Source organism: Cicer arietinum, chromosome 6 (genome assembly GCF_000331145.2).
Source record: "Cicer arietinum cultivar CDC Frontier isolate Library 1 chromosome 6, Cicar.CDCFrontier_v2.0, whole genome shotgun sequence".
NCBI lineage: Eukaryota > Viridiplantae > Streptophyta > Magnoliopsida > Fabales > Fabaceae > Cicer > Cicer arietinum.
The window spans coordinates 1,646,799-1,668,060 of record NC_021165.2 but is presented as its reverse complement, the minus strand read 5'-3'; the positions used below and the strand labels follow the sequence as shown (position 1 = coordinate 1,668,060).

The following is a 21,262-nucleotide window of genomic DNA, read 5'->3' as shown; positions in this document are numbered from 1 at the left end:
AAAGCTAACATTGAAGTTGGCCACCGTAATCATAATAATGACATTTGCACTTCAACACACTGTTTGACTCTTTTTCCATTGCAAAAGTTTCTTGACAACAAAGTTTATATTTATCATTCATTCTAGTTGTAGGGTAGGGTTGGGGTTGGAAGCTTGCAATGATGCAAAGATGTTTGAAACGTGAAGAATTAGCTTCAACCCTATTCAATGGGCATAGGCACGTGCAGATTCAAAACCGTCATCATCTGTTTCCTCCTCGTGAAGTTTTCCGATATTACATATCAAAGTAATGAAATCGAACTTGCCCGCAGTGTGTTCGACCAAATTCCAAAGTCGAGTGTTGTTTTTTGGAATCTGGAACACGATTATCTGAGCTTATGCTTGAGCTGGCCCATTTCAACAATCCATTCATTTGTACCACCAACTTCACTTTCCCGTATGTTCTCAAAGCATGCTCCGCTCTACAAGTATTGCAACACTTTTAGTAGACATATACATAATCATGTCCACATACTTGGCCTCTCAATGGATCTCTATGTGTCCATGGCCTTGCTTGACATGTATGTATGTGGCTATTTGTTTGAAGTATAGACACTATTTAATACTCTGTACTCCCACATCTATAGGAATATTGTTGTCGCATGGAATGCCTTGATTGGTGTCTTTTCATTTCATGCACTTTATTTACACCCAAACATTGCACTTGCTTTCCCAAATGTACCAAGCAGGAACCACTCCTAATTCTTCAACTATTGTATCTATTCTCCTCATAATTGGATAAGCTAATGCATTGCACGACGGGAAGGCTATTCAAGCTCACTCTTCTTTTCTAACAAACACAAATTGTTCTTATAATTGCACTTTTGGATATACATGCTAAGTGCCATCACTTATCTTATGCCAGAAAAATCTGTAATACCGTGAATCATAAAAATGAGATATGTTGGAGCGCTATCATTGGAGATTATTTCCTTTGTGATTCCATTCGAGATGCATTGGCCCGTTATGATGACATGGTATGTACATACGACTTGAACCCCACGCTAGTCACTCTTGCAACCATGCTTCGAGCTTGTGCAAAGCTCACTGGTCTAAAAAGGGGGAAAAACATATTGCACTGTCACATGATTAAGTCAGGGATACACCTAGATACAACAGTAGAAAACTCACTCTTATCAATGTACGTTGAGTGTAGGATTATGGACGATGCAGTGGGTTTCTTGATGAAATGTCTGCGAAATTTACATGTTGCAATTTTATTCTAATGAAAAGTCCTGATTGTTACCTCTTAGGACTGAATACTAAAAGTTTACTTGATTACTCTCTATCGAGCATCTGTCCAATGTTGAGAAAACAGGTGGTGAGGACATTCTTTTATCTAAATTATGTACTCCTGTTGTTTTATCCTGCTTAATTTTGGGGGTACCATCTTAAAATTTGTAGAACTCATCAAATTTTACTTAAAATAATTAGTGTGTTGAGATCATTGTTACATGTTGTGGTCATTACATATCCACACGTGATTCCTAATGTCATATGCGTTTTTTTTAATAGATTTCACTAACTCTCTCTTGGTTCACTTTGTCAAATGATTTTATTTACTTGAATATTCTTTACGGGTATCTTACATTTTGATTATGCTATTTCTTGGCTAAAAACATGTATGGCTCTCCAATTGGATATATGTTTGTTTCTTGCATATCAGAGGAGTATTAGTTGAATGTATGTAATACTTGTAGAAACCGCTTTAGTGTAATTAGAAAGATGTTTAGGACAACTATAGGCTTATCATACACCTTGCCTATGTGCAGAATTAGAATTTAGTAGTTAGTGCTAACCTACACTGCTGGAAAACACAAGAAATGAGGAGTTTGAATTGTGTTTTTCTATTTCTGAAAGATACTTCCAAAGCTTAGCCAAAAAGTATTTCTTTATCAAATCATTCAACTTACAATTAAAACAGATTTAAAGACAAATAAATCGAATTATAGAGAACATAGCTAAGAGAAACAGAGAGATAGAGGAAACACAAATATTTTTATACTAATTCAAAATAGACTGTTGTTACATCTAGTCCTCCCTTTACATAGAACTTTTGCCTCAATACAGTCGATGACTTAATCCACTATTTCAATAATAGCATACAAGTATTGTTCATTATGCGTCTTCAGATTTTGAATATTCTTCTTTAGTCTATCCAGGTTGTCAATGTTAGAACCATTCTGCAACATTATGGCAATCTGTCGTTGAGGTTCATAAGTGTTGTTCAGGTAACTCTTAGGGGTGAGAGAATTGTTGCCACTATCAAGTTGATTTACATCAGTTTTAATTTGTGTATGAGTTGACACAAAATCTGTTTATGGAATTCTAACTCCGATTGAGAGAATGTTAGATAATAGATCCTATATCAGTTCAAGTGTATGAAAACACTTCGAATAATTTAAAGCAATTCTAAATAACTCTTTACTGAAAGAATTTTTCTTTCATACTTTTCTTTTTATGTGTGATTGACTTTTTTAGAATTCGTTCTTTAATACATTGCCTTTTTTCATTCTCCCTCACACACTCAATTGGCTGAAGAAATTCTTCTTAAATAGAGAGAAGAAATGTTCGTTGAAAATGTTACTGTTTGAAATCTTCAATTACCATTTAAGGCAAATCAATCTTTAAGATATATCCATATTTTTCTTCATAATTTGTTCTGTATATCTTCAATTTAAGATGGCAGATCACAGACTTTTAGACAATTAACATATTCAAGATGTTGATCAAATGATAAATAAATATGTCTTCTTTAAAACGATGAATATTCAAATCATTGACTTTTTTAGAGCGGTTACTTCTATCAGAACATTGACTACCTTGAGTGTTGTCTTTTTATTAGAGTGTTGACTATTAATCAGAGTCAAACGATACAATGTTTGTCACAATGATTAGAGGCAGACAATCATTTGGTTACTTTGATATTTGTGTTAGAAGATTATTTTTCTTTGTTCATCAGAAGATTTAGCTTATACCAGAATAATGACTTGCATTCTTTTTTTTCTTCTTTTCCTTTAATGCTTTGATTCAGACTACATATTGCAATACTTCTTATTGTTATATTATGACTTGTTTTATTAGTAAACATATTTACTTGTTTATTAAGTGATAATATTCTTTGTGATTAGAAATACGTAGATTATTATCTCTAACTCATTTGTAATTTATGCTACCTTAAAATAGATAGTCATTAATATAAATTTTTTTTTTTTAACTTAATTTGCACACTTAGCAAATAAAGTTAGAAGATAATTTTTTTTTATTTGTTTATTTTTGTTATCATCAAAACATTAACATCAACTAGATGATTGTAGGTAAAACCACTTTTGCACTAACATACACTTAGGTGTAGGATTAGAAAATCATAAATATCTTGTAACATCTTTCACATATTCATTAAATGAAAAACAAAAACAAAATTTAAGAGAATATATATGAATCCTATAGAAATTTTACATGGTATCAATTAGCTAGTACGGGTCCATGGAAGGTCCTAAGGGTTGACAGATGTGTCACACTCACCCATAACTGTCTGACCCATACGACCCACAAGCCAACAGGTGGTTTGAATTGGGTTGTCGGATCTCGTGGGTGAAATTCAATGGGTGTACACTGTCTATTGCGGTCGGGCTCAGATGAAGAAATTGGATCCATCGGCAACTGAAATTGATTGCACAATACATATGAGGTATTATGTGAAATTGAGGCCTAACTTTGCTTTGCATATATTGGCTCAGTCCGTTTCAGTTTTTCATATAAAATCACTACTTCTAGCAAACCCTAGCCGCCCAAATGGATAAGGTGCAAAAGAGTGTTGGAGAAAGTTCACAATTGCATATAGAAAGGTACTCCTAGAAAGTTTTATGACTTTCTGTTATGGTTTCCTTATTATTTTTTACAATTAGGGTTCATTTTTCATAACTAGCTTTCTATGATCATGAGCATCCTTTTTGTTTGTTGGCTCAGAGCATCCGAGAACAAGAAGCCTATAACGTAAGGTTAGAGTTCTATGAGTATTTTGTTAAGTGTATTATGCATGTTTTTTATGTTTTTGGTCAAAGGGTTTACTTTTAATAGCTTTCTGCCTCTTTTAGTTTCAAATTTTTCTAAATGCTTAACTATTATTTTCTAACTATAATTTTTATTTTGTTTGAGGCTTTCTGTTGTTGTTCCTTAGAAAGATGCAGCAAGGTTCCCTTAGCAATAGAGAAAAAGTACTGAAATCAAAGAAAATTAAGTTTTATGATTCTTTTTTATCTTTTTTTTATAACTTGAATTTGTTGTTTATGAACCAATGATTAATTTTTAATGTTTGAACAATGTTTCTATGGTTATGTGTATTTGATATTTGTATACCTCTCTCTTTTTAATGTGTTTGATAATGTGTATAATTAATTATATTTTATTTATTTTATATTTTCATTTTGTTTTTCATGCTTATATATATATTTTTGGTTCCAAGCTTCTATGGTTAAATTTGCATTCTTATAAATTTTGAATGTCAATTATTTGTCTCAAAACTTGTATAGTTTTTTTTTGGTATTGTATTGATAGTTTATCTAATTTGTTTATGGTTTTATATTTTGCTTCATTAATACATTGATTATGGTTTTAATTTTTTTTATTAAATGTGTATGCTTATAGTTATCATTTTTCTTATGGTGATGTTGATAATTTTTTTAGTAGTTTATAGTTTATGTTTGTGTATTATATGTTTAGTGCCTTTGAACGACTTGCTAATCAATTAAATGGTTTTCATGGTAATGATATGTTTCTTCAAGGTTCAAAGTTGGAAGTTTGCCCTATCAAATGAATGAGTTTCACAGTTATCATTTATACAACCATCTTATGTATTCGTTATTATGTTTACTTTTCGATTTTATTAATTGGTCACATAACTTATGTATTGCTTCCCTTGTGCAGAAACCATGTGCCTAAACAAATTATTGTGTTGCAGTGAATCTATGAAGTCTTTAATTGACTTACATCTTAAATTATAATTTTGGTTACATGTAATTTAAATATTTGAACTTGTTGCCATTAAGTAGGTGGTGAAATTATTGTTGTAAACTTTTTTAATTTCAAGTAAAAATAAGTATTGGTTATTTTATATTTTTATGAATTTTTTATAATTAAATTTATTGTTTAAAAGTTTCAGCAACAGTGAACATTATTTTTGTAAGTAGTAAAAATGGGAGTATTAGAATTTGTGCTTATATCCTCTCATTTAAAAATTTTATTCCTTAACTTTCTAAAATACCTTTAAGTATACAGTAAAAATAATTTCTAAAAAAAGTAATTTTTTTTTTCTGAAATTTATTTACCAGAAATTTCAGGAACGAGGAATAAAATTTTCAATAGTTATTTTTTAATACCGGATATTTCATAAACAAAATTTTCGGTAGTCACTTTTCAATATCAGAAATTTTAAAATTTTCGGTAGTTATTTTCCAATATAAAAAATTTTATTAGTCTCATTCGGAAATTTGAAAATTCAGTTAATGTACTCAATCGGAAATTTTATTTTTGAAATGTACGATATTGAAATATAACTATCAGAAATTTCAAATTTTCTATTGAAACTCTTAGAATTTTCATTGTTTCTTGAAATTTCCAGTACAATTTTTTTATTGTTGAAATTTTAGGTAAAATAAAAAAAAAACTACTAGAAATTTAAAGGCACAAATTTTCAGTAGAATAAAAGTAACTATCGAAAATGACAATTTATACTACTAGAAATTTCACGTTTTGAAAGTTCTATTACACTGTTTATACTACCGAAAATTTTGTACATTGAAATTTCCGGTAGATAATTTTATTCTCCAGAAATTTGTGTCAAATTTTTGATAATTAATTTTATTCTATCCTAAATTTAAATTTCAAAATTAAAAAAAAACTTGTACTGGAAATTTCAAAAACGAAAGAAATTTCCAGGAGTTTCAACTAAAAATTTCAAATTTTCGATAGTTATTTTTCGATATCGAAAATTTCATTTTTTAAATTTTCGAGAGTCAACTGAAAATTTAAAACTTTTTATATTAAAAAATAACTACTAAAAATTTTCAATAAGAGAATTTTCAAAAAAAAAAAATTTAGTTTTTCTTAAAGTTTTAGAATATCAAATTTTTATTTTTTATTTTTACTATATATTTAAAGGTATTTTAGTAAGTTAATGAATAAAGTTTTTAAATGAAGATATAAGTTCAATTATAAGAGTATAAAATCTATTTTATGGAGTATTGGACAAAAAAAAAAAAATGGGTCACTAATGGCACGACAATGGCGCACGTGTTCTGCCGCTTAAATCTCTTCTCTTTGATGATTCGAATTCGTATCCTCTTTCCTTTTCGTTGAAGATTGAAGAAAAATTCAATGACAAGAACTTTCACCTGTGGCGTCAACAAGTTGAACTATACATCAACTCGCATGATCTTCGTGAGTTTCTCGTTTCTCCGTTGATTCCTCCCAGGAACACTCAATCCTGCGTACACCTCTTGGAGTTGTGATCAAATGTTACTCTCTCTCGTGGCTTCAATCGACGCTCTCCTCTGAAATTCTATCACGTGTTCTAGGTTGTGTTCATGTGTTGGAACTTTGGGGATTGTGCATGAGTATATGTTACGTATTCGTCTTCTTGTTGATAACCTATCTTCAATTGGCGATTCTATTCCTCCAAATCAGCACATGGATGTGATTATGGAAGGTCTCCCTTAAGATAATGCTTTTGTTATTTCTGTTGTTGAAAGTAAATTTAAATCCATGAACATAGATGAGGTTGAAGCTCTATTATTTGCTCACGAGGTTCGTCTTGACAATTTCAAAAAGAATTGCATCTCTCAATCTCACCCATGCTCCTCCTTCATCTACGCAACGTGAGTCTAATATAGATTCACAGGGTAAAAACTAAACTGTATTAAGTCATATTAATAATTTTATTTAATTTTTGAAAATTAAGTTCGACTGAAATTTATTACAGTTCTTAATCATTGAAAATAGTTTATAAATATAAATTAGTTTAATATTTTAAAATAATTTTTTTATTAAAATATATTTTAAATTAGTTCTTTGGATTTTTTTTTGAAATTCTTTCTAAACAAAATTCAATTTTTTTCAAATAAAAAAGTTTTTAATTTTTTTTTCTGAGAAAAATATATTTAAAAAATTTCCTGATATTTAAAAAAATTCAAAATTAAAAATTTCAATTATTTTCTGAAAAAAAAATTAAAATTCTTTTGACAAATATTTTTCGAGAAAAATAAATAAAATTTTTCGATTATTTTAAAAAAACAATCAAATATATTTTACTAAAAAATTGTTTTTGATTATTTTTCAAAAAACTTCAAAGAAAAATTGATTTAAAATATTTTTTTTTAATATTTTTTTAAAAGAAATTTTTTGATATTTCCTATACTTTTTTAGAAAAACAAATTTCAAAAATTTTCTATAAGAAAAAATCTAATTGAAGTTAGAAAAATTATTAAATTGATTTTTGAATTAAGTTTTATTAACTAATTTTATTTAAATATGTGATTTAATTCATAAACTATTTAATTAACTTAATTTTTTTAATATAGTTCAATCCAATTTATCAATATAGTTCAATCAACCATATATTTTATACCCATCTAATTTTGATTGTGCTCCAAATGGATTCAACCGTGAACGTGGTCATCTTTATATTACTTGTTGGCACATGTTTAACAACACTTTCAATCAGCTCCCCCTCCCAATTACAATGGTTCCCAGGCTTCATCCCTTGTTGATTCTTTTGGCTATGGCACCCAACCTTATGGTGCACCTCTACCTGGTTTTTCTTCCTATCATAAAACGTAACCTCAATTAGGGATATACAAAAAACAAGTTAGGTTGGGTTTGGTGTGTTACTTACCCGATCATAATATTTGATCGAGTCAAATTTTAGACCAAAATTCGTCCTTTAATCCAATCAAATCTAATGAATTGTGGGTTCATTAAGAACAAAACAAAATAAAGACAAAATCGGGTTGGTCCAAGATGAAATGCCAAAAAATAATCCTTAAACTTTCTTTAGAATCAACAATTAAACATAAAAAACTCTTAATAAGTTACATATAGTTACCACTTATCAATTCATTCGAGAGTAATAACTCACAATATTGTTTTACAAACTATAAATTACTAAGTTAATGATCCAATTATTATTTTTCTTAGAGAGAATAAATCAATAATGACATCAAATAATAACAAGTTTGTCTAATTTAGGATGGGACAGGTAACCCGATGGACAACTCGAATCCTGTCATTTTTCAAGTTTGTCTTTATTTTTTTTGAAACCAAGTTAGACTCATCTCCTTGCTTACGAGTCCAGACGGGTTCGCGGGAGACGAATCAGCCATAACCTCAAGCTCCACAACAATACCCAATTCTAGTTACTCTTTGATTGCTAACTCTGCTTCTACCTCCACTGGTTCATGCATGGTTTCCAGATTCATGTGTTTTTTTCCATGTCACTGAGGATGCACATAATATTAACAACTAACTTCATTTGATAATCTACTTTGATGGTCTCTATGAGTTGCCTAGCATTTGTCTTGATCCGACAAAGCCTCCTATCTAACCATTTCTATGCACTGTCAATACCAATACTAGTTCTAGTTCCCCATTATATGTTAATTCCCATTACCTGTGGCCTCTAAGATTAGGTCATCCCCATAATCATTCCCTTAAACTTGTATTGAATCATTGTAATGTTTCAATCTCTAATAAATTGTTTCCACTTGTTTACTGCTCGTTGTATGGGAAAAGTTCACAAATTCACACACCACTTATCACCACCCACTAGAACTTGTTTATCTCTGGGGTCCTTCTCCAACCACATCTAAATTAGACTTTAAATACTACATTATCTTTGTGGATGCTCACTCTATATTCACTTGTATTTATCTCTTTCAATCTAAGTTAGATGCTTTTCATATTTTCAAACAATTTAAAACAATGGCCGAGCTTCAATTGGGCCACTCCCTCAAATCACTTCAAACTGATAAGGGTGGGAAATTTAGATCCTTCACTAAATATCTCACTTAATTGGGTATAACTCATAGGATTATTTGTCCCATACTTAGTGTCAAGATGGTATGATTCCCACTATTGATAGTTATATCCTACTTGTGTTTGTGTTTTTGAATTTTTTTTTAACAACATAGTTATCCCCTGAAGAATCAATTAATTTTGTAAATATTACTGAATTACTATATACAATATGTGAAATCATCTCATAATTTTGTAATTTCTTTGGTCTCAAATATAAGCAAAAGTGAAAGTAAAAAACATTAATGTATCTAGTTCAAATTTTGGACTAGATAGATCAATTTTCTTTGATCTCACTTTTGCTTATATTTGAGATCAGTGTAGTATGTCGACATTTAAATGTAATATTCATGTTTCTTATAATCATAATGGTTGAACATTAGTTCAACTTTTACTTATTACTTTAACGAATTAAGGAACCATGATATATTGACATTTAGACAACTATTTGTTGCCATTTCAATGGTAACATAAAAAAAAAATGATTTAAAGATAAAGTTGATGATCAAAATTAACAAACAAACACTTTTAATGTAGTTTATAAATAAGTGTTTTAAAGATTGAAATTGACAATTTTGTAAAAGTTGTGTTGACTTTACAAGTTTGGATTCTGTTTTAAATTTGTGTATTAAAATAAATTCGATTACTAAACTTTTCTTTGTATTGCTTTTGTAATTTACGGGTATATATGTTAACTACTTATTTGAATCATGTTAATTAACTACTAAAAAAATTATCGCAAATATTAACTACTAAAAAAATAATTTCTCTGTTTATTATTTTTTTTACAGCTCCTTTTCTAACAAATTTGTACTAAATAGAATAGTTGCTTTGAAAGGTAGAAGAAAAGAAAAAGGAAAGGATTGGAATTTGTAGTTGTTTGTTTGTGAGTAATGAAAGATGTGAGTTGATTTGGCGTTGGTGTTGCCAGCCATGCAAGTTGAGGTGTAAAATAAAAGTGCAAAAAGAAAGAGGAAGTGAGAGTGATGATGTTGTTGGCATAAATAAATAAATAAAATGGTTGGAGTTGCCGTCAGAGAAAGATGTGAAGGACACGACAGCAATGCCATATTTTTCGCAAATAATATAATCCCAACGTTTTGCTTTGCTTCTCAGTTGTTGTTTGTTGAGCTGTTCGGTCTTACGTTCCCTTCGATCCCTCCTCTGAGTTTGAGTCATCAAACATAACATGAATGGGAAAGCCTCCGTCTCTAAGGAGCTCAATGCCAAGCACATCAAGGTCAATGTTTCCCTTTTCCGCTGCTGCTTACAAATGTTTCATTTGTTTTGTTAATTTTTTTTCATCATCACCACCATATCATGTATTCTTTGCAGAAATTTGTCTGTTGCTTTCTATGTTTCAATATAGTTGCATTGCAAACTAGCAGTATTTCTTTGTTATTATGGCCATACTTTCATTGTAGTTTTCTTAAAATTGCATTTGTTTTGCTTGTATATATGCAGCAGATCTTGGAGGGACTTCTAAAGCTGCCTGAAAACAGGGAATGTGCAGATTGCCGGAACAAGTATGTATATATTCATTTCACATCTTATTATTTTATCATTAGTAGACTATAATGTTTTGCTAATTAAGATTAATACAAGAACAACATCCAAGCCTTCGATTAAGTAGTGTTCTTTTATAAAGGAAAAGACATGAAGCGCCCCAGCCTTACCTTACGACCTAATTAAGTAGTGTTTTCATTTGCCACAAATTTTTCTTATCCACACATCAGTTGTTCCCATCATCTATTGTGACGAATATAGATATCAAGATATATAATCTAAATTAAGCAAAGACAAAATAGTCACATCACATCTTTACATCTTTATATGTAGATGATATTGTAAATGAGCTTAATTAAGATATCCTTTAGACATCACTTCTTTTAGGACTTCAGTCCAAAACTATCTATGTCATGTTGAATCATGAAGAGATGTTCACTATATATTGCATCATAATTAGGTTTCTTTAAATTTTAGCTTGTTAGTATTATGCATAGAATTTAATGAGGATTATTATTTTTAAGGGAACATATAATTTGAATCTGTCAGGGCTCCACGATGGGCAAGTGTGAACCTAGGGATTTTCATTTGCATGCAATGTTCAGGGATTCACAGAAGCCTTGGAGTGCACATATCAAAGGTTTGCTTGCTTGGTTTATCACTTTCCTTTCTTTTAGACTTCCATCCATGTTCTCTTATATGCAGTCAGTGATCGGTATCAAAGATTATACTTGTCATTCATTGATTCAAAGTGTTATATACAACAAAATTGTTAACAACTTGCTAACTGAAAACTAGTCAACTAACTAACTGAACAAATAATGCTAACTTCTTTTCAACTAACTACTTGGGCTTAGCCCTTATTATACAGTTGTGCAGCCCAATAGGCCCAATACAAGCAATACTTCTAACAAATTCCTCTCTTAAACTGAATTGCACAGCAAATCAGTTTACATCTTGCACATGCCTAGTCTTGTTCTTAATTTCAAAAAGGCTTCATTCTTCAGGGGCTTTGTCATAATATCAGCCAATTGGTCTTGTGAGTTGCGATGAACTAATCCACTCACTTCTTCCTTAGCCAAATCACAAAAGAAGTGGAACCTTAACTACATCTATGTGCTTGCTTCTCCCATGAAGGATTGGACTCTTTGACAGCTTTATAGTAGAGTTGTTGTCACAATATATCACAGTTGTTTTGCTTTGAGGAAGGTCAATTTTCTCAAGAATTCTCCTTAACCAAACTGCCTGGTATGCACATGAAGTAGCTTCCACAAATTCTGCTTCAGTAGTTGACAGTGTGACCATTGGTTACTTCTTGGCTGACCATGAGATTGCTCCACAACCTAGTAAAAACACATAACCAGAGGTACTTCGACCATCAAAGTCCCCTGCATAATCACTATCTGTATAGTGTATAGGCAGTGATTTGCTCATTTTATGAATATCTGTACTGAATTCCAAGATCAACAGTGCCCTTCAAATATCTTACAATTCTTTTTGCAGCTTGGAGGTGTATGTCAGTAGGTTTATCCATGTATCTACTGATTAGAGATACTGAGAACATTAAATCAGGTCTTGTAGCTGTCAAGTACATTAGGGTGCCTATCAATTATTTAAAATTGGTAATGTCTACATCTTCTCCACTTCCTTCTCTTGACAATTTTGAGCCAGGAGTGATTGGACTCTGCACAGGTTTGCTGGTTTGCATCCCAAATCTTTCCAGAATTTCAGTGGCATATTTACCTTGACTGAGAAAAATTCCATTTGAGTTTTTCCCAACCTCAACCCCCAGGAAATACTTCATTTTCCCCAAATTAGTCATATCAAAATATTCTTTCATGGATTTCTTAAATTCGGCAAACATCTTCTCACAATTTCCAGTAAATATTAAGTCATCAACATAAAGACTTACAATTAGTATTTTTCTTGAATCTTTGCTCTTCACAAAGAGAGTATGCTCAAATGGACATATCTGAAAGCCTTCATTCAGGAAGTAGGCTTTGATCTTGTTGTATCAAGCTCTTGGAGCTTGCTTTAACCCATATAGCGCCTTCTTTAATCTATACACTTTGTTCTCATCCCCTTGTTTCTCTTATCCTTGTGGCTTTTCAACATATACAGTTTCTTCAAGTTCTCCATGAAGAAATGCACTCTTCACATCAAGTTGATACACACGCCATTGCTTGAGGGCAGCCATGGCAACAATTGTTCTAATGGTGTCTCATCTTGCTACTGGTGCAAAAACCTCCCTGTAGTATATTCCTTGTTTTTGTGAGTATCCTTTTGCAACTAGTCGTGCCTTATACTTTTCTATTTCTCCTTTTTCATTGAACTTTGTTTTAAAAACCCATTTGACTCCAATCCTTTTTGCATTCTTTGGTAAATCAGTCAACTCACATGTTCCATTTCTTTCAATTGCTTCAATTTCTAGATCCATTGCTTTCTTCCATTTGCTACTTTTGGAAGCTTCTTCAAATGTGATGGGATCTTCTGGTTGAGCAGACACAACCAAGTTGAACTCATTTTCACTATTCTCCAGTCCTTGCAGTTCCTGTTCTGTGTAGTAATCATCTAAGTATGATGGCCTCCTCTTATTCCTCCCTTCATAAAATTATGCATCTTCATCATCTGAGCCAACTTCACTAGTTGTGACTGATGTATTGCCTTGAATATCAGATCTTTCATTACCTTGAGTTTCAGTGTTTGCTTCAACCACTGGTTCCTCATCCTCTGCAGCTTGTTGCAGAGAGTTTTCAATTGTTGCTCTTTCATCACCCAAATCAACAATTTCTGTATTCCCTTCTGATTTGTCAGTTTTCCAATTCCACTCCTCATGTTCTGAGAAGGTCACATATCTACTACTCAAGATCCTTTTGGTTATAGGATCATACAACCTGTATGTTTTAGATTCTTCACTAATACCAAGGAGCACGCACTTGGTACTTCTTGAATCCAATTTTTTTCTTCGATTCTGTGGCACATGCACAAACCCTATACAGCCAAATGTCCTGAAGAAATGACTTGCAGGCTTTATCTCACTCCAAACCTCTTCAGGTGTGACATCCTTGAGTGCCACTGTGGGACTCCTGTTTTGTACAAACACGGACCATTTTACTGCCTCTGGGAAAAAATCTTTAGGCATATCTTTCTCAGATAACATACTTCTCACCATGTTCATTATGGTTCTATTTTTCCTCTCAGCTACCCCATTTTGTTGAGGAGTATATGCAGCAGTCAGTTTCCTTTTAATTCCATTATTACTACAAAATGATTAAATTCATTGGATGTCAATTCCCCTCCTCTATCAGTTCTTAAACACCCAATCATATGTCCAGACTCATTTTCAACTACAACCTTAAATTTTTTTAAAGTTTCTAGAGCAGTAGCCTTTTCAACAAGAAAATACACCCATGTTTTTCTACTAAAATCATCTATAAATGTGATGAAGTACCTTCTTTTACTATTGGATCCTGGTTTTATGGGCCCACAGATGTCTGAGTGTATCAGTTGCAACCTTTCACTTGCTCTCCATGCTTACCCCTTTGGGAATGACTCTGTGTTGTTTGCCACTCATGTAATCACCACAAATCTTTGTACTTTGAGACACTTTGGGTAGCCCCTTCACCATATTCTTTTGAGCCAAACTTTATAGACTCTTTTACTCAAGTGACCATATCTACAATCCCATAGATGAGCATTGTCTTCAGTTGCAGCCTTGAAGCAAGAAGGCATTATCACATTGGGCATGATTGCAAACATCCTGTTGTTTGACATCTTGGACTGCAAGATCAATCCTTTCTCCATATGATATACTTTGCACTCATCATTTTGAAAGACAATGGTTATTTCCTTTTCTTGCAATTGTCTATTACTAAGAAGGTTATTCTTAAGTTCAGGAATGTAATAAACTCATGTAATCACTTGCACAATGCCTCCAATTTCAAGTTTGATACTACCCTTTCCTATAGCCATCATTCTTGAATTATCCCCCAATTTTATTGATACTCTAAACTCCTCATTTAGATCAAAGAATCATTCCTTATACCCACATATATGATTACTACAACAGTCTAGGAACCATACCTTCTTGGAATTGGATGATTCTTCTTGAGTAATGGCCATCAGCAAAAGCTCTTCTTCATCAAATTCTGCATAATTCGCTTTTTCGTCTAGGCTGGGACATTCATTCTGGAAGTGACCCAATTTATGGCAATTGAAACATTTAATCAGTTCTTTGTTGAAGGTTTGTCTACACCTTCCACGTGCTCTTCTACCCCCAGAACGTCCTCTTCCTCTTGTTCCATTTCGTCCTCCATGGGTAACCTTCAAAGCTTGCTCTCCTTCTTTGTGTTCCTTCATTCTTTGTTCGTGCACCATCAAGCTACTCTGAAGTTCATCAACTGACAGTTTGGTAACATCGTTTGATTCCTCAATTGAACAAACCACGTAGTCAAATTTTGAGGTTAAAGATCTGAGAGTTTTTTCCGCAATCGTTCCTTGTTCAACATTCTCGCCTTGCATCTTCATGCAGTTAACAATGTTCGTAATTCGTAAATTCATTCACCATCTTTCATACCTAGCAATTCAAATTCCATGTGCAGTGCTTGTAGTTGTGCTCTCTTGACCTTTAACAATCCTTTGTGCTTCTGCTTAATGGAATTTCATATATGTTTTGAAGTAGTTTTGTTGAGAATTGTTTCCAGAATCTTTCGATCTATTGCTTGAAAGAGGTAATTTTTTGCACAGTGCTTATAGCTCACCATCAAGCTACTCACCAGATGGGATTATTCGTCCATTGACTCACCATCTTTTATACCTAGCAATTCAAATTCCCTACGCAGTTCTTGTAGGTTTGCTCTCTTGGTCTTTGACGATCCTTTGTGCTTCTGCTTCATGGAATCCCATATATGTTTTGAAGTAGTTTTGTTGAGAATTGTTTCCAGAATCTTTCGATCTATTGCTTGAAAGAGGTAAGTTTTTGCCTTCAAATCCTTCAATTTGCTATCTTCTGCTATCTTGATCTGTTCTGGCGTTGCTCCGATCAAGGGAACGCATATTCCATCTTCGATTAGATTCCAATACTCCTTCTAATGGAGAAGATTCTCCATCAACATGGACCAATGATCATAGTGTCCATCAAATTTGGGTATTGATGGTTGTGAGAAATTTGCACTCGATTCCGCCATTATCACTCTTTTTTTTCAATCAAGAATTTGTTGATCTATCACAAGCCCAACTGGAGCTCTGATGCCAGATGATCGGTATCAAAGATTATATTTGTCATTGATAAGACCGCAAGTGCATTGTATTATCGTAAAAATTATCGTTCCCACGAGTATTTTGTTATGAGTACCAATCCCTCTTTACTATGATGATTAGCTAAAACAGTGAATGTTGATAATGATTTTTGATTAAAATTCGCAATAAAAATAGAACCATGAAATTGTAGTGTTTCACTAGGATGGATACAATAAAACTAATCTTCCCTAAATTATGAGTGTTAAACTCTTAAAAATCAGATAAAAAATTATAGTTAATACCTTCTTTCAAAGAGCAAAATTGTAATTTAACTAATAATCAACCTATTTTCATAATTGATGTATTAGCAAAATCCTTTATGCAAAAATATCTTTCATGATTTCAAGAGAATCAAAATCTATTTTCATGACTTGATTCGTCAGATATCAAATCCATCTTTCGGTATATTATTTGATATTCATGTATGAACATGATTCTCACTAAGATTGGATTGAATGATCAATATCCATAACATAAAGAAAGAAATAGTAATTATTAGAGATCCATCATTGGAAATTCTACAATCCCAAGATAAGAAAAATTTACTCACTCATAATCATAGTAGATTCAAAGCTAAAATATAAATAATAATAATAATAATAATAATAATAATAATAATAATAATAATAATAATAATAATAATAATAATAATAATAAACCATTGAAAATATAAAAGAATGGAATAAAATTAGAAAACTGAATATTATTGAAGTTGGCTAAGAAAATTACAAGAACAGAGCAATAGTAGCAAAATATTGTGAGTAGGTATCTGTGTCAAAACCTGAGTATTTTCGTCCTTTTATATAACTCTAGTTGCCTTCATAAGCTTTAATTACAAGAAATCATCAAAATTTCACAAAAGAAAAATGGTTCAGCAATAGAAGATGAGCACATTACGACGGTTGACCATTACTGCCAAATAGTAATCCTTGTTGCCATAGAGTGGCAAATTATTGCTTTTTGTTCTCGTTCAGCCATTACAATCAGACCGTAATTCTTGCTGGAACTTATTTTCTTTCATTTTCTTGATCAGGATGGACCATGACTTCACCACTTGACTTCAAAGTTCTTTGCACCAAAAAGTTTCACTTATTCTTTTACTTCTCCTTGCAATCAAAACAAAAAGGTAGTAAAATTGAACTAAAACTGAATTAAAAACATCGAATTAACCTATCAAACAAAGCTATAAATTCTAGTTTTTCAGTCATTCATTTATTCAAAGTGCTATAAACAACTTGCTAATTGAAAACTAGTCTACTAACTAACTAAATAAACAATGCTAACTTCTTTTCAACTAACTAAACTAGTAATTGGACTAAATTACTACAGGAGGAAATGTATATGTCCAGATGGGTTATTCTCACCTGATATATAATCAACCACACTTATGACCTTTTTGCAATCATCAGTGGGTGAAACCACTTAGTACGTTTAGATGAAGCCATCGTGTTATTCCTAATCCTTTTTCTAATTGGACGGTTTATTCTATTTTCTTAATACAAATAATAGTTTATTTTATATGCTATGGGGCACTGCAGTGTAGCTTATAATATTCTGTTACATATTTCCTTTTCTACCATTAAATTGATAATGGCTAATTTTACAAGCAGGTGCGGTCCACCACTTTGGATACATGGTTGCCAGATCAAGTTTCTTTCATGCAGTGTAAGAAAATATACAGTTTGTTTCTTTCTTATTCTTAATGAAAATTATCATTGAGCAAGTTATGAGAAGATTTAAGTGAAAATGTCTCTTCTTTTACACCTTGGATGCAAATAATGACTTCTGAACTAGTCTCTTGATTTGCATGTTATATGTAGTTATGGGTAACGAGAAGTCGAATAAGCACTGGGAGGCAGATATGGCGCCCAATTTTGACAGAAGTAGATTGCTAATTGAGAAGTTTATCCTAGCAAAGTAAACAAACATCTGATTTAAGACATTATTTACTTGAAACTGGATGTTTCAATTTTCATCTACTTTTCCAATTAGCTCAACTTGCTTTCAGGTATGTGGAGAAAAGGTGGGCTTCAAAAGATAAACTACAATCAACTTCGAAGTCAGTATGCAACTTCAATGAGTTGGCAGCAGATGGTATTCCGAAGAATAGTAGGAGACTTTCTCTGGAAGAAACCATTCTTGCAAACCACATGGCACAAGTTCTGCCGCCTGTAACAAGATCCCGCCAGGTGACCATGTTTTTTCATAAATCACGTCCTTTAAGATTCAATTCATGAACCTGTTGCATACACCATTGGTGATTGAGCAGATAACTTTTGTTGTTTTGTGTGCATGGAAAGCTTCTGCACTCTTTTTGCCTGACTTAGTTTAATGTGCCATGATCTATTGTGGGATATTAACGTTTGTTAGTACTATATTGAAGAAGATAAAGTTGAGAGAAAATTGAAAAATTCTCTATTCGCTGTAGTGTTCAATAATGGCTATTACACAATGGATCAACCATTATATAGGTAGTTGAGAATTGAGATAAGAAATGAATCTAATTATTGAAAATATATTTATATTAATTATATATCATGTAAATAGGGATAATATCTCTTATGTTTATTTTTGTATTTATTGTCTTGAGCCTATATAAAACCGACTCCATTGTGTAGTTCGGACACACAGTTTCACCATATGTCTCTCATTTTCTCTTATTCAACATGGTATCTAGAGCCTATTAAGAGAGACAACCCTATACCGTGATTACCCCGGGAGCCACTATCCTTCGGTGATATTTCTTTTCGGTAAACCGTGTCCCAATTCCGGTTTATCCCTTCTTTGTCGCTTTTCGTTTATTTTTCAGCAAATCAGTTGTAGTACTGTTCATCGCGCGTTACTGTTCATCGGAAAAAGAAAGAAAAAAAATTGCCTCTTCTGCCACTGTTTGCTACTAATTTTAGGTAATTGCTTATTGATTATGGCTACTTATGAAGATTTTCTTCGGTGGGTAGAGTATTGTCAGAACTCGAGTTCTGTTGTTTCGGCCAAACAGTGGTAATTCACCTGTTTGCATCTCACCTTCCCATAGCTCGTGGATTCTCGATTCTGGTGCATTTGACCACATTACTGGTAATAAGGCTCTTTTCTCCTCTCTCACAACTTCTGGTTATTTACATATGATAGTCTCAGCCAATGGTTCCCAAAGACAGTCTCAAGGGATTGACACTGTCCAAATCCTCCCTACTCTATTAGTTACATATGTTCTTTATGTGCCTGGATGTCCATTTAATTTAATTTCTATCAGTCAATTGACTCGTTCTCATGATTGTGTTGTCACATTTACTAATGACAATGTTACTTTGCAAGATCTAATATCAAGACAACAAATTGGTGTTAGATGTGAGTCTAATGGCCTTTATTATCTCTTAAACCCATCAACGGCATGTCCTACCACAGATAGATCATCTGAGTCTTCCCAAACTTCAAAAGTTAGTACCTAATCTAACCAAATTATTTAGCTTAAATTGTGAGTCGTGTCAGTTAGGGAACACACTCATAGTCATTTCCTTGATCGAGCTAATAAACGAGCTTCGCCCCTGTTTGCTTTAGTTCACTTAGATGTTTGGGGTCATTCTCGTACTATTTCCACTCTTGAGTTTAGATATTTTGTTACCTTTATTGATGATTTTTTCCATTGTACATGGTTATTTTTAATGAAAAATAGGTATGAATTATTTTCAATTTTTGAACAATTTTATAAGGAAATTAAAATTCAATTTGGTCTATCCATTCGCACTTTGCGCAGTGATAATGTCCGTGAATATTTGTCCCATCAACTTCAAAATTTTATGACCTCTAACGGTATTCTTCATCAAACATCTTGTGCTCATACACCTTAACAAAATGGGGTAGACGAACGCAAAAATTGACATCTTATTGAAACCATTCGTACTCTCCTTCTTCATGGTAATGTACCATCTCGCTTTTCGGGCGATGCTGTTCTAATGACGTGCTATCTTATAAATCGCATGTCTTCGTCTATTCTTGATAACAGTCCCTCAATCGATCCTCTTCCCTCGTACCCCTCTTCACTCACTTCCTCCTCGTATCTTCGGGTCTACTTGTTTTGTCCACAATCTCACTCCTGGTCTTGACAAACTTTTAGCTCGATCACTAAAATGTGTCTTTCTTAGTTATCATCAGTCCCAAAAAAGTTATCGTTGTTATTCTCCTACTCTTTGACGATATCTCATATCAGCTGATGTCACATTTTTTGAGTCTGCTACATACTATGAGTCGCTTCCTGATCCTTAGTCTACAACTTTTCATGTGTACCTACCAGAGTCTTTTTCACCTTCTCTTTTACCACTAGAGCCTATTACGTATGTCCCACTTGAGACACCTCTGGTGGCCTTTCCCATTGTCTCACTTAAGACTCCTCTTGTGGATCGTCCAACTGTACAACCTAATCAGACATATCGTCGTCGTCAACCACCATCGGTTGTACATGTCCTTACACCCGTTCTTGATACCGAGGTCATTCCAGACGTTCATTCGCCGCCACCTCCTTATCGGATCTGACCCTTGATATTCCTATTGCTATTCGTAAAGGTATACGTCCTACTCGTAACCCATCCCCTCATTACATTGGTTTGAGTTATCTTCTTTCTCCTTTGCATTATACTTGTTTATCTTCCCTGTCTTCTGTGTCTATTCATAAATCTCCAGGTGAAGCTTTCTCCCACCCAGAGTGGAGACAAGCAATGATTGACGAGATGTGTGCACTTCAGAGTAGTGGTACCTGGGAATTGGTTCATTTACCATCTGAAAAGTCTTTAGTAGGATGTCGTTGGCGTTATACTGTGAAAGTTGGTCTTGGTTGTAAGATTGATCGTTTTAAAGCTTTTTTGGTAGTAAAAGGATACGCTCAAATTTTTGGCCTCGATTACAGTGATTCTTTCTCCCATGTGGCTAAGATGGCCTCTGTTAGACTACTCATCTCTATTGCATGCATTAGACATTGGTCTCTGCACCAACTTGACATTAAAATACTTTTTTGCATGGTGACCTTGAAGAAGAAGTGTATATGGAGCAACCACTTGGGTTTGTTGCTCAGGGTGAGTCCTCTACTATGGTTTGTCGACTTCAGAGGTCTCTCTATGGTCTTAAACAGTCTCCTTGAGCTTGGTTTGGCAGATTTAGCACAATAGTGCAACAATTTAGTATGATTCGAAGTGAAGCCAATCATTCTATTTTCTATTGGCACTCAACTCAAGGGCACTGGCGGAGCTTTGTTGGGACAGGGGGTGGCCACGGCCACCCCAAGAAAAAATATAAAAAAAATTTTATAGGTAAAATGACTAAAATGGCCTTGTTAAAACTCAAAAATTACAACAATACCTAA

The 21,262-nt window shown here is 32.9% G+C and overlaps 2 protein-coding genes across 4 annotated transcripts in view; one reads left to right on the top strand and one right to left on the bottom strand.

Moving 5' to 3' along the window:
• The first annotated feature begins 9,887 nt into the window (after window positions 1-9,887).
• The window catches only part of LOC101512959 (probable ADP-ribosylation factor GTPase-activating protein AGD15), a 14,771-nt gene continuing 3,396 nt past the window's right edge, over window positions 9,888-21,262 (top strand). Inside the window, exons 1-6 of one of the 3 annotated variants that reach the window (XM_012716607.3) lie at window positions 9,888-10,348; window positions 10,573-10,634; window positions 11,164-11,254; window positions 17,523-17,577; window positions 17,733-17,829; window positions 17,921-18,101. In XM_012716607.3, coding sequence (XP_012572061.1) covers window positions 10,298-10,348; window positions 10,573-10,634; window positions 11,164-11,254; window positions 17,523-17,577; window positions 17,733-17,829; window positions 17,921-18,101 — 537 coding nt within the window. In that variant the 5' untranslated portion in view covers window positions 9,888-10,297. The remainder of the gene's footprint in view (window positions 10,349-10,572; window positions 10,635-11,163; window positions 11,255-17,522; window positions 17,578-17,732; window positions 17,830-17,920; window positions 18,102-21,262) is intronic. The other 2 variants (XM_004503182.4, XM_004503183.4) reach the window with 2 other exon arrangements.
• LOC101513507 (uncharacterized) overlaps window positions 16,598-21,262 on the bottom strand; it is a 12,129-nt gene continuing 7,464 nt past the window's right edge. The window contains exon 6 of the transcript XR_003473220.2: window positions 16,598-17,018. The gene's annotated coding sequence lies outside the window, so the exon portion shown is untranslated. The remainder of the gene's footprint in view (window positions 17,019-21,262) is intronic.